Source organism: Eleutherodactylus coqui, chromosome 1, assembly GCF_035609145.1.
Source record: "Eleutherodactylus coqui strain aEleCoq1 chromosome 1, aEleCoq1.hap1, whole genome shotgun sequence".
Taxonomy (NCBI): Eukaryota; Metazoa; Chordata; class Amphibia; order Anura; family Eleutherodactylidae; genus Eleutherodactylus; species Eleutherodactylus coqui.
In genome coordinates this window covers 271555585-271570018 of record NC_089837.1, presented here as the reverse complement: position 1 = coordinate 271570018, position 14434 = coordinate 271555585, and the positions used below count along the sequence as shown (strand labels likewise).

Below are 14434 nucleotides of genomic sequence, written 5' to 3'. Positions count from 1 at the left end.
TGTTAGCAGTGTTGCATATTTTTTTTTTTTCTCAAAACCGGCTGTGCAGAGCATTGCACCCGGCATTAATACTACAGGGATAGAATTGTGTAGGCAGGGCCAGAAGACATACATTATTCATTGAATACACGCAGTGTGGGTGTTCCTTGTAAAAAGCAGGGAAAAAATTCTATTTGGCCTGCCTCTTACAGTACTCAGGGCTCTGTGTACGTGTGTGCTGTGCGCTGAACGTTCAGAAAAAATCAGACGCAGTCAGCTACGTTTTACCGCAGGCGTGCGGCAATTTTTTTCCTGCATGGGAAATCCCTGATCTGCTGTAGGTAGCGAATAGCTTTGCATCACTACAGTTCTGGGACAAATTGGCAGGGCCACAACACAGTTATTAAACTTAGTATTCATTGAATACACGCAGTGTGGGTGTTCCTTGTAAAAAGCAGGGAAAAAATTCTATTTGGCCTGCCTCTGACAGTACTCAGGGCTCTGTGTACGTGTGTGCTGTGCGCTGAACGTTCAGAAAAAATCAGACGCAACCAGCTACGGTTGAGTGCAGCCTTGCGCCAATTTCTTTCCTGCCTGGGAAATACCTGCTCTGCCACAGTTAGTAACTCTGCAACAGTAAAGTTCTGTGACAGTTTTGCAGGGCCGCAACACAGTTATTAAAATTATTATTCAGTGAATAGACACAGTGGGCCTATCCTTTTAAACAAAAGCGAAAAAAGTATATTTGCCCTGCCTCTGACAGCCGTCAGGGCTCTGGGTACGTGTGTGCTGCATGGAGAACGTAAAAAAATCAGACGCAACCAGCTACGGTTGAGTGCAGCCTTGCGCCAATTTCTTTCCTGCCTGGGAAATACCTGCTCTGCCACAGTTAGTAACTCTGCAACAGTCAAGTTCTGTGACAGTTTTGCAGGGCCGCAACACAGTTATTAAAATTATTATTCAGTGAATAGACGCAGTGGGCCTATCCTTTTAAACAAAAGGGAAAAAAGTATATTTGTCCTGCCTCTGACAGTCGTCAGGGCTCTGGGTACGTCTGTGCTGCGTGGAGAACGTAAAAAAATCAGACGCAACCAGCTACGGTTGAGTGCAGCCTTGCGCCAATTTCTTTCCTGCCTAGGAAATACCTGCTCTGCCACAGTTAGTAACTCTGCAACAGTAAAGTTCTGTGACAGCTTTGCAGGGCCGCAACACAGTTATTAAAATTATTATTCAGTGAATAGACGCAGTGGGCCTATCCTTTTAAACAAAAGGGAAAAAAGTATATTTGCCCTGCCTCTGACAGCCGTCAGGGCTCTGGGTACGTGTGTGCTGCATGGAGAACGTAAATAAATCAGACGCAACCAGCTACGGTTGAGTGCAGCCTTGCGCCAATTTCTTTCCTGCCTGGGAAATACCTGCTCTGCCACAGTTAGTAACTCTGCAACAGTAAAGTTCTGTGACACTTTTGCAGGGCCGCAACACAGTTATTAAAATTATTATTCAGTGAATAGACGCAGTGGGCCTATCCTTTTAAACAAAAGGGAAAAAAGTATATTTGCCCTGCCTCTGACAGCCGTCAGGGCTCTGGGTACGTGTGTGCTGCGTGGAGAACGTAAAAAAATCAGACGCAACCAGCTACGGTTGAGTGCAGCCTTGCGCCAATTTCTTTCCTGCCTGGGAAATACCTGCTCTGCCACAGTTAATAACTCTGCAACAGTAAAGTTCTGTGACAGTTTTGCAGGGCTGCAACACAGTTATTAAACTTAGTAGTATTCATTGAATACACACAGTGTGGCTTGTCCTTTGAAAAACAAGGGAAAAAATTGTATTTTGGCTGCAGGCTTGCGCCACTTTCTTTTCTGCCTGGGAAATCAAATCACTGGTAATACATCATGCTGAGGGGTAGGGGTAGGCCTATAGGACGTGGACGCGGGCGAGGACGTGGAGGCCCAAGTCAGGGTGTGGGCACAGGCCGAGCCAGTGTGGTGGCCAGGGGTAGAGGCAGGGCCAGACCGAATAATCCACCAACTGTTTCCTAAAGCGCCCCCTCGCGCCATGCCACCCTGCACAGGTCAAGGTGCTCTACGGTGTGGCAGTTTTTCACAGAGATGCCTGACGACCGACGAACAGTGGTGTGCAACCTTTGTCGCGCCAAGATCAGCTGGGGAGGCACCACCAACAGCATGCGCAGGCATATGATGGCCAAGCACCCCACAAGGTGGGACGATGCCCGTTCACCGCCTCCGGTTTGCACCACTGCCTCTCCCCCTGTGCCCCAACCTGCCACTGAGATCCAACCCCCCTCTGAGGACACAGGCACTACCGTCTCCTGGCCTGCACCCACACCCTCACCTCCACTGTCCTCGGCCCCATCCAGCAATGTCTCTCAGCGTAGCGTCCAGACGTCGCTAGCGCCACAGTTTGAGCGCAAGCGCAAGTACGACACCAAGCACCCGCACGCTCAAGCGTTAAACGTGCACATTGCAAAATTGATCAGCCTAGAGATGCTGCCGTATAGGCTTGTGGAAACGGAGGCTTTCAAAAGCATGATGGCGGCGGCGGCCCCGCGCTACTCGGTTCCCAGTCGCCACTACTTTTCCCGATGTGCCGTCCCAGGCCTGCACGACCACGTCTCCCGCAACATTGTACGCGCCCTCACCAACGCGGTTAATGCCAAGGTCCACTTAACAACAGACACGTGGACAAGCACAGGCGGGCAGGGCCACTATATCTCCCTGACGGCACATTGGGTGAATTTAGTGGAGGCTGGGACAGAGTCAGACCCTGGGACCGCTCACGTCCTACCCACCCCCAGAATTGCGGGCCACAGCTCGGTGGTGGTATCTGCGGCGGTGTATGCTTCCTCCACTAAAGCACCTTCCTCCTCCTCCTCCTCCAACGCAACCTCTGTCTCGCAATCAAGATGTGTCAGCAGCACGTCACCAGCAGTCAGTGTAACGCGGCGTGGCAGCACAGCGGTGGGCAAGCGTCAGCAGGCCGTGCTGAAACTACTCACCTTAGGAGAGAAGAGGCACACGGCCCACGAACTGCTGCAGGGTCTGACAGAGCAGACCGACCGCTGGCTTGCGCCGCTGAGCCTCCAACCGGGCATGGTCGTGTGTGACAACGGCCGTAAGCTGGTGGCGGCTCTGCAGCTCGGCAGCCTCACGCACGTGCCATGCCTGGCCCATGTGTTTAATTTGGTGGTTCAGCGCTTTCTGAAAAGCTACCCCCACTTGTCATACCTGCTCGGAAAGGTGCGCCAGCTCTGCGCACATTTCCGCAAATCCCACACGCACGCTGCCACCCTGCGGACACTGCAACATCGGTTTAATCTGCCAGTGCACCGACTGCTGTGCGATGTGCCCACACAGTGGAACTCTACGCTCCACATGTTGGCCAGACTCTATGAGCAGCGTAGAGCTATAGTGGAATACCAACTCCAACTTGCGCGGCGCAGTGTGAGTCAGCCTCCTCAATTATTTACAGAAGAGTGGCCCTGGTTGGCAGCCATCTGCCAGGTCCTTGGAAAATTTGAGGAGTCTACCCAGGTGGTGAGCGGCGATGCTGCAATCATTAGCATCACCATTCCTCTGCTATGCATCTTGAGATGTTCCCTGCAAAGCATAAAGGCAGACGCTTTGCGCTCGGAAACAGAGCCGGGGGAAGACAGTATGTCGCTGGATAGTCAGAGCACCCTCCTGTCTATATCTCAGCGCGTTCAGGAGGAGGAGGAGGAACATGAGGAGGATGAGGAGGAGGGGGAAGAGACAGCTTGGCCCACTGCTGAAGGTACCCATGCTGCTTGCCTGTCATCATTTCAGCGTGTATGGCCTGAGGAGGAGAAAGAGGAGGAGGAGGAGGAGGATCCTGAAAGTGATCTTCCTAGTGAGGACAGCCATGTGTTGCGTACAGGTACTTCATGTTAGGATGCCTTTCTCATGACCCTCGCGTTACACGCATTCTGGCCACTACGGATTACTGGGTGTACACACTGCTCGACCCACGGTATAAGGAGAGCCTTTGCACTCTCATTCCCGAAGAGGAAAGGGGTTCGAGAATGATGCTATACCACAGGGCGCTGGTGGACAAACTGATGGTAAACTTCCCATCCGACAGCGCTAGTGGCAGAAGGCGCAGTTCCGAGGGCCAGGTAGCAGGGGAGGCGCAGAGATCAGGCAGCATGTACAGCGCAGGCAGGGGAACATTCTCCAAGGCCTTTGCCAGCTTTATGGCTCCCCAGCAAGACTGTGTCACCGCTCCCCAGTCAGGGCTGAGTCGGCGGGAGCACTGTAAAAGGATGGTGAGGGAGTACGTAGCGGATCGCACGACCGTCCTCCGTGACGCCTCTGCCCCCTACAACTACTGGGTGTTGAAGCTGGACACGTGGCCTGAACTCGCGCTGTATGCCCTGGAGGTGCTTGCTTGTCCTGCGGCTAGCGTCTTGTCAGAGAGTGTGTTTAGTGTGGCTGGGGGAATCATCACGGATAAGCGTACCCACCTGTCAACCGACAGTGCCGACAGGCTTACACTCATCAAGATGAACAAAGCCTGGATTTCCTCAGACTTCTCTTCTGCACCAGCGGACAGCAGCGATACCTAAGCAATACGTAGGCTGCACCCGCGGATGGAAGCATCGTTCTCTCTCACCATCCAAAACGGGGACATTTCTGCTTCATCAATCTGTGTATAATATTCCTCCTCCTCCTCCTCCTGCTCCTCTTCCTGAAACCTCACGTAATCACGCCGAACGGGCAATTTTTCTTAGGGCCACAAGGCTCACTCATATAATTTTTCTAAACAATTTTTATACGTTTCAATGCTTTTAAAAGCGTTGAAAGTTTAACTTGAACCAATTTTTCGTTAAACTGGGCTGCCTCCAGGCTTAGTTACCACTTAAGCCACATTAACCAAAGCGATTAATAGGTTTCACCTGCCATCTTGGTTGGGCATGGGCAATTTTTCTGAGGTACATTAGTACTGTTGGTACACCAATTTTTGTGGGCCCTCGCCTACAGTGTAATCCAATTAATTTTTTGCCCACCTGCATTACAGCTGACGTTACATCAGCTGTGTTGGGCACTGCAATGGGATATATTTATGTACCGCCGGTGGGTTCCAGGGAGCCACCCATGCCGTGGGTCCACACGGAGTTGTAACTACATGTGTCCACTTCTAAAGAGCCCCAGTCTGACTGGGGCATGCAGTGTGGGCCGAAGCCCACTTGCATTAGACATGACATTACCTCAGCTGTGATGGGCAATGCAATGGGATATATTTATGTACCGCCGGTGGCTTCCTGGCACCCACCCATGCTGTGGGTCCACAGGGAATTATAAATGCATCTGTTTCCACTTGTAAAGAACCCCAGTCTGACTGGGGCATGCAGTGTGGGCCGAAGCCCACCTGCATTAAGCACGACATTACTACCTCAGCTGTGTTGGGCAATGCAATGGGATATTTCTATGTACCGCCGGTGGCTTCCTGGCACCCACCCATGCTGTGGGTCCACAGGGAATTATAAATGCATCTGTTTCCACTTGTAAAGAACCCCAGTCTGACTGGGGCATGCAGTGTGGGCCGAAGCCCACCTGCATTAAGCACGACATTACTACCTCAGCTGTGTTGGGCACTGCAATGGGATATATTTATGTACCGCCGGTGGCTTCCTGGCACCCACCCATGCTGTCGGTCCACAGGGAATTATAAATGCATCTGTTTCCACTTGTAAAGAACCCCAGTCTGACTGGGGCATGCAGTGTGGGCCGAAGCCCACCTGCATTAAGCACGACATTACTACCTCAGCTGTGTTGGGCACTGCAATGGGATATTTCTATGTACCGCCGGTGGCTTCCTGGCACCCACCCATGCTGTGGGTCCACAGGGAATTATAAATGCATCTGTTTCCACTTGTAAAGAACCCCAGTCTGACTGGGGCATGCAGTGTGGGCCGAAGCCCACCTGCATTAAGCACGACATTACTACCTCAGCTGTGTTGGGTACTGCAATGGGATATATTTATGTACCGCCGGTGGCTTCCTGGCACCCACCCATGCTGTGGGTCCACAGGGAATTATAAATGCATCTGTTTCCACTTGTAAAGAACCCCAGTCTGACTGGGGCATGCAGTGTGGGCTGAAGCCCACCTGCATTAAGCACGACATTACTACCTCAGCTGTGTTGGGCACTGCAATGGGATATATTTATGTACCGCCGGTGGCTTCCTGGCACCCACCCATGCTGTGGGTCCACAGGGAATTATAAATGCATCTGTTTCCACTTGTAAAGAACCCCAGTCTGACTGGGGCATGCAGTGTGGGCCGTAGCCCACCTGCATTAAGCACGACATTACTACCTCAGCTGTGTTGGGCAATGCAATGGGATATTTTTGTGTATCGCCGGTGGGTTCCAGGGAGCCACCCATGCTGTCGGTCGACAGGGACTTCACAATAGGGAGTTGTACCTGCCTGTGTCTATGAATTAAAAAGCCCGGTCTGACTGGGGCATGCAGAGACACCTTGACAGAATGAATAGTGTGTGGCACATAGGTTCCCCATTGCTATGCCCACGTGTGCAGCTCCTGATGGCGGTGGCACAGGATTCTATTTCTCATTGCTTCTGTACAGCATTGTGGGCTATCGCCCCGCCCCTTTTAAAGAGGGTCGCTGCCTAGCCGTGCCAACCTCTGCAGTGTGTGCCTGCGGTTCCTCCTCATGGCAGACGCACTTCTAAATAGACATGAGGGTGGTGTGGCATGAGGGCAGTTGAAGGCTGCGCAGGGACACTTTGGTGTGCGCTGTGGGGGGGAGGGGGGGTTGGGCAGCATGTAACCCACGAGAAGTGGCAGCGGAGTGTCATGCAGGCAGTGATTGTGCTTTGTTGGAGGTAGTGTGGTGCTTAGCTAAGGTATGCCATGCTAATGAGGGCTTTTCAGAAGTAAAAGTTTTTGGGAGGGGGGGGGCACTCTTGCCGCTATTGTGGCTTAATAGTGGGACCTGTGAACTTGAGATGCAGCCCAACATGTAGCCCCTCGCCTGCCCTATCCGTTGCTGTGTCGTTCCCATCACTTTCTTGAATTGCCCAGATTTTCACACAAGGAAACCTTAGCGAGCATCGGCGAAATACAAAAATGCTCGGGTCGCCCATTGACTTCAATGGGGTTCGTTACTCGAAACGAACCCTCGAGCATCGCGAAAAGTTCGTCCCGAGTAACGAGCACCCGAGCATTTTGGTGCTCGCTCATCTCTAGTAGTAATAAAAAGACACATGAGCAAAAACATTGGAACCACGATTTGATGGTCCCTTCCAAGTTCTCCTGACCACCTCTACTTCAGTAAAACTAGAAGGAAAACAAAACTGGATACACGCTTCACACTGTAAAAGGTCCAGATACCAGAGGGAGTATGCGTTTCATAAGTTCCTTAGCGTGTATTGCAATCTGTCTTACAGGTATACTTTGGTATTGGAAACCAAATGAAATGACAAAGGTGGAAAGGATAGGGTCCGTACGGACAGAAGGGCGTCTCAATATGTGGGAATATTTGGCAATAGATGTATTAAATATTTCAAGTATGTGTATGTGTATGCCTAATTTGAGAAGTAGAAATGATATTTCACATGTTTGTTATCAGTTCCTACACCTGTAAAAGTGCTCAGATATATATTTACAGCAATACATAATGATAGTTTAGTAGAAGAATCCTATGTAACCAACATGAACACTTTCTTAAATTAGTATGAATACTGTTCTGACTGTAGGGAAATAGAACATACTGAATGGACTAATATGACTAAGTTTCAGGTTAAGAATGTGGCTGAGGCCGAGGTGTGTTATAATTTCACTTGTGACATTGGGAAATGTCAGCAAATTGAAGCACACCCCGAACAAGCTACTGATGATTCTCAAATACTCTGTAGTCATACGGTAAATCAATGTAAGAAGGTAACAAATGAAATGCACTGTAAAGCGATTGTTAGAAGCTCCAATCATTTCCGACATGTTAAATTACCAGCTGGTTGTATTTTATCATGTGGAAATCTCAATTATACATATATTCCAGCAAATGTTACAGGAGAACCATGTACACTGTCCCGATTGAGTATTTTTACGTACTAGAAACTAGAAGAACGTAACAAAGTAAAAAGGGAAATAAAAGGGATAGATGAAAGCTGTGAGGGTCCACCAACCCTCCTTAGCGATACGGAAATAAAAGCGTTAGGATTTTCTATAGTGGGAGTTTGGGGACTGGCTGTATATAATGGGAGAGTTATAAATGGAATAGCTTGTGATTTAGCAAAAGGTTTAAATACTACCTCTCAAGCTTTAGACCTCCTCCTATTAGATGTGCAAGGAGTAAGAAAGGCCGCCCTGCAAAATAGAGCCACTATAGATTACCTATTGTTGACATTAAATCATGGTTGTAAAGAATTCGAGGGGATGTGCTGTTTCAACCTCTCTGATAATTCAGAATCAATATATCAGAAGATTAACACTTTAAAAGGCCTGAGCTGGATAAAGAAAATATTTTTGATATTTGCAATAATAGTTATGGGATTAATATTGATCTACTGTTGTATACAAAGTATTCCAAATTTGGTGACTATATGTCTGAAGTATGTACCAGAAAGAAGACCTCCCTATTATGGGAATTACATAGAAATGTCAAGTTTATATAAGAACTAATGCTTGTGTTTGTTCATATCTGAGGAATCAAGTAATGCAAAACACGAATATGCACGAATTAAAAAGAGCCATCCTGATCATCAAAGAAAATAATGAAGGATTTACTAGTATCTTCAATGAATTTTTAAACAGTCATCTCGAGGAGCCGTATCGGTGGGAATCCGGCCCGAAGCAAGAAGAGAAAATTGGGAAAAGTCCGGCTCGGAGGGCTTCGCCCTCCTTGAAGTACCACAACGTATCCTCGCATGGACTATTATAAAAAGGGGGGATTATGGGGGAAATTACCCAGGACCCCAGCTTTTGCGATATTATTCTAGGTTCTACTGTTATAGAGAAATCATTTCTTGTATAAGATTTAGGCCTTGGTAGAAGGTCAGCTTGAACTTAACCAGCAATAAACCCTAGCTGGTGACTAGTCAGGCGATGGTTTAAGGTACAGACCTTAACTGATAAGAAACCAATTAACACTAGGCTATAGCTGATATAACCAATAAATTTACCTTAAAATAAAGTCATAAAGACAAACCTGTATTTATAAATGAATATGCTAAATCATTATGATGTTTAGACACGTATTAGGGAAAAATACAGAATTACTAAAGAATGGAAAGTTTTGAGTATTATGAATAGACTTTGAACGAACATGTGGCAGAATATTGAGTGATGTAAACAAACTATGTAATGTTTGGCTCAGAATCAACGTCAGTTTAATTATATGATAGGTCTATAAAAGACCTCTTGTAACGTCAATAAATCGAAGAAGATGAATTGTACATGAGCAATGCATATGTACGGGTCCGTCTCTTCCTACCAATCGGTATAACTTAAACAATCATGAGTACTCTTTACAATTTGGACGCCGGGTGACATACAGGGTATTTCTCCCTAACACCCTAAATAGGAGCATTGAAAGCATTACAAAATGACAGAATCGCTGATGTGAGTTTACTGATTGTTAGCATATGTTGATGGCTAATTAGCATATATAGCCTACAAACTGCTTATAATAAGCTTGAAAAAAATTATGTAAATTTAAGAACTTATGTCATAATGATGTATTATGGTGATCATGGAAAAAATAGCTGCATTAATGGCTCATGAATGAATGAATGAATGAATAGCTAAGAGCTATCTGCCATTGGCTGAGCGCTCAGCCAATAGCTAAGCAGTAGCTGCTATCGGCTGAGCCCTCAGCCAATCTGCACAGCCCTTTCAGGAGGCGGGGATTTTTAAATCCCTGTCTGCTGAAAGAGCTCAGTAGCAGTGCCGGGGAGCCAGCCGGAGGACGCGGCTGACAGCAGGAGAGGTGAGTAACTTATTTATTATTTTTTTAACCACTTTTTTATGATTATCGGGGAAGGGCTTATATTTCAAGCCCTTCTCCGATAATCATTCTGCAGGGCTTGTCAGAAACCACTGCTTTCGATGGGATCGGCAGCAGTGCCGATCCCATTGAAAGCAATGGGATAGCGTGCCACTGACTTCTGCCACAGCTGTCACAGCTGTGACAGAGGGTTCCTTCATCCCCGCGGTCCCCGCGGGGATAAAGGAAACTCCTACCACAGCTGTGACAGCTGTCACAGCTGTGGCAGAAGTCAGCGGCATTCTCCATATCTTTTCAATGGGGTTAGCGCTGCTGCCGCTGGCCCCATTGAAAAGACTGGCGATGTCACAGCGATATCCAAGCGATTTTAACTTTAGAATCGCATCGCAGTGGAGAAAAAAACGCCAGTGGGTGGGAGCCCTTAGAACGCTATAGCTGTAAGAGCCTGCACAGCCCGAGATGAAAAAAAAATATTTTTTTTGTGCAAAACTGCTCCCAGCAGCAACAACAGTAATGCACACAGTCAGATGTGGCCCTAAGAAGGACCGTTGGGGTTCTTGTAGACAGGATCCTACACTAACACTCTCTCTATAGCAGCAGCAGCACTTTCCCTCTGCTCTCCCAGTGTGTGTCTGAGGCGAGCCGCAGGCGGGACCGCTTTAAGTACTCGGCGATCACTTGATCTCGCCAGCCACTCACTGCAGGGGGGTGGGATAGGGCTGGCACGTCATAGGAAGAAGTGGTAATGCCTTCCCTGCATGTCTATTGGCTAAAAAAATGGCGCTAAACATGCAGGGAAGGAAATGGAATTGACTCGAGTACCGCATGGTGCTCTTCTCGAGTAACGAGCATCTCGAACACCCTAATGCTCGAACGAGCATCAAGCTCGGACGAGTGTGCTCGCTCATCTCTAGTGCCTACCCACTAGCGATATTTTTTCTTGCGATGTGAGAGCGATGAATATGAAACCAATGATTTTCAATAGTTTCATACTCATTTGCGATTTTTATTCTTAAGTCTCGCTGCGCAGAGAAAAAATCTGTGATATCGCTCAGTGTTTTCAATAGGGTCGGCGGCAGCAGCGCCAGCCCCATCGAAAGCATAGAGAGTAAATTGCGGACTTCTGCCACAGCTGTGACAGCTATGGCAGAGGATTCCTTCATCCCTTTGAAATATAAGCCCTGCCCTGAAAATCATTCTTTACTGTAAAAAAAAAGTAAAAAAAAAATTATGCTCACCTAGAAGAGCCGTCCGTCTCTTCTCTCTGGCACTCCAGTCTTCCTCTATGTTCTGGAAGCCAGAAATTTTTCAATCCCTGCCCCCAGAAAGCACTGGTCTCATTGGCTGAGCGCTCAGCCATTGAATGACTGCTGAGTGCTGCCTGTGATTGGTCACAACCCTCAGCCAATCACAGGCAACGCTCAGCCATTCATTAAATTCATGAATGACTGAGAGATGCCTATGATTGGCTGAGCATGAATGGCTAAGCGATGTCTATGATTGGCTGAGCGCTGTGACCAATCACAGGCAGCACTCAGCTGTCATCCAATGAAACCAGCCCTTTCTGGGGGCCTGGATTTTTCAATCCCCGTACTCTAGAACACAAAAGAAGACTGCCGTGCTGGAGAGAAGAGCTAGACGGCTCTTCTAGGTGAGTATAACTTTTTTTTTTCACTTTATTTTACAGCTAGGGATGACTTTCAGGGAAGGGCTTATATTTCAAGCCCTTCCCCAAAAATCATCACTGCAGGGGTTGCCTGCAACCCACTGCTTTCAATAGGGCCGCAGCAGTGCCAACCCCATTGAAAGCAATGAGATAGCATCATGGACTTCTGCCACTGCTGAAGGGGTGAAGGAATGAGCTGTCTTCATAGCTGTGGCAGAAGACCGCGATGTACTCCCCATGTTTTCAATGGGGCTGGCGTTGCCGCTGCCGGTCCCATTAAATAAAAAATTAGCAATATTGCGGCGTTTTCTCTGCGCTAGGAGGCACTCGATCGTGCATCACTAGAAAAAAAATCGCTAGTGGGTAGGCACCCTAACACTTTTATACAGTAGGGTATATTGCTGTACAATGCTATAAGCTTCTTGCTTCCAGGGTATTTCATACCCAGATTCTGCATGTTTCAAGCTACAGCTTGTTGAATACATGTAGCGTGCCTCCTTATATGCTATGTTTATACAATCTGGAGACAGTGCTAAATGCCAGTTGGTGGCTTTGTCAGCAGGAAGTGGTAGATGCAGTAACTCCTGTGACAGAAACTAAATGATTGGGTTTTGCAGCGTTTGCCTTTTACAGATATGTGGTCACTATCTGTAACAGAGCATATATGGTAGTGAGTTTAGTAAACTACAACAGTGAACAAGGATAGACAGTGCTGTACTGTCAAGTGTGACAAGAGCTGTAGACTGCAGGCTGTGTGACAAGAAAGCTGTAGATTGAGACTTGACATTGTGGATGACAAGAGATCTGTAGAGTGGGGGTATATTGCTGAACAAGACTGATATTGGCAGGATAAAGCCTTTATTAAAGGTGCTTGTAAAGCATATTGCTAAGTATACCTTTACCAGCTTTTGGTGGGTTTGTGTGGTACACATAGCACAGGGTACCTATATCACTGCATAAACTGAATACCTGCAAGAACTTGGTTAGCTGAAGTCATTCATTTTTGTAGGTGGGTTTTCAGATGATAAAAGTATAGAGAATTCAAAGTAGCCACCTGAGTGTATATCAGCTGTGTGTGACTGTATTATTTAGCAAAGAGGAAAGGTGTGGTGTATAGTTTGAGCACATCATGTCACTGAGGACTGAGCTCCTGAAGTCTGTCTGGTATGCCTTTACATCATTGGACACAGAGAAGAGCGGCAAAGTTTCCAAATCTCAGCTCAAGGTGAGTGCCTTTCTTTCTTCCCTCAGGATCTGCAATGTGATTGTGAAATGAATGGAGTCTTGTAGCATCTTGTAAAGGAAATCATTCTTGAAATGTACCTCCAGGTTTGGAAACTGACAAATCGTAGAGACATATTTTCAGCAGTCTAGAATCCCCACCAGTCACTAAACTGAACTAGCTCTTATAAATGTCAATTTAGCATGAAGATTTTGCATCCTCAAAGTTCTTTGAGCCAATGTTGATGGGTAACCAGTAAGGGGTGGTACAGACCCTTTCAATTGTAATTTATATTGTAACATGCATATCTTGTTTCTGTGCAGTGGCAAGTTTATTGTCGTCTATGGTCCCTTTGTCGGTATTATTGTACCTTGACGCCACCGGAACTGGTGAGTGTACAGAAGGGGAAGACTGTTTGACAGCCAGGTGACACCCCTTGCTTCTAATTTGCTGCTGGGCGTGCTCCCCATTCCCGACTTACAGGTCCTGGCAGTCAATTATCACTCCAACGTCACTTTTCCAGCGTGCTGCACCTCTCTTGTCTGGCCACTGAGTTCTGGGGTCTCCGCTGACACGCAGATGGCGTGCAGTGTGAGAGTGGCTCCAGGAGCTGGTAAGGGGAGGTGGGATTTTGCCGTCGCCCACACTCAGAGCGCAGCTGCCAGGGTGCCGGAGCATACTGTGACAGCAGGAGCAGGGGTGCCGAAATACACATGGTAGCTCCATCAGGAAGTATGCCTGCCGCGTCGGGGGATCAGCACCACATGCAACCTCTCGCGGGACAGTGGTAGCGGCGTCTGCCGCCGCCGGGTACAGTGAGAGTGGGGGCATGAGCAGGGACGCCACAGCACAGCACATGGACAATGGCTGCGGCGTTGGGGCCGTCGCAGTACATTAAGCCTTCAGCAGGGACAATGCCAACGGAGCCTGGCACAGGTTAGAGTGACAGCAGGGGCAGCACAGTGGAACACTCCAATAAGCGGGCTGTGAGTGGCAGAAGTGCTGACTACCAGAACCTGTGAGCCAGAAAAAGTTGAGGCACAACTTCAGCCAATCACATACAGGGGGTGTCACCTGGCTGTCAAACTGCCTTCCCCTCTGGCACACCAACCAGTTCTGGTGGCGTCAAGGTACAATAATCCCCCTTTGTCTCCACTCCCTTGTGCTGAGTCCTTGTGATTGTGTATCACCCATCTAGTGCTTGTCCTCATCCTGTCTTGTATCTTTTTTTTATGCTATGTGAAAATCATTGGTGACCTGCAGCCAGCACTAGTCACTATCAGGTAGGATCTGAGAAAATAAGGAATCTCTCACACAAGTATTTTCCACAGACATATCTCCTGTGTGGGGAGCTCTCAGCAGTTCGCAATGCATTGTGTACTGCTGCATGCTCACAATTCCCCAAGCACTATTTTGGCATACATGCACTCTTAACATGCACCAAGATAGAGCTTGTTACATTATTTTTTGCACTCGCATTTAGTGCACTGTGGGTGAGAGGCGCTATTGACAATAATGCAAAATTTATTAACGCATATTGTACACACCAAACCCATGAAC

At 47.9% G+C, this 14434-nt stretch overlaps 1 protein-coding gene across 1 annotated transcript in view; it reads left to right on the top strand.

Annotated features, from left to right (window-relative positions):
• Positions 1-12358: 12358 nt before the first annotated feature.
• DEF6 (DEF6 guanine nucleotide exchange factor) overlaps positions 12359-14434 on the top strand; it is a 495476-nt gene continuing 493400 nt past the window's right edge. The window contains exon 1 of the mRNA XM_066608975.1: positions 12359-12877. Within this exon, the coding sequence (XP_066465072.1) occupies positions 12782-12877 (96 nt within the window). The 5' untranslated portion in view covers positions 12359-12781. The remainder of the gene's footprint in view (positions 12878-14434) is intronic.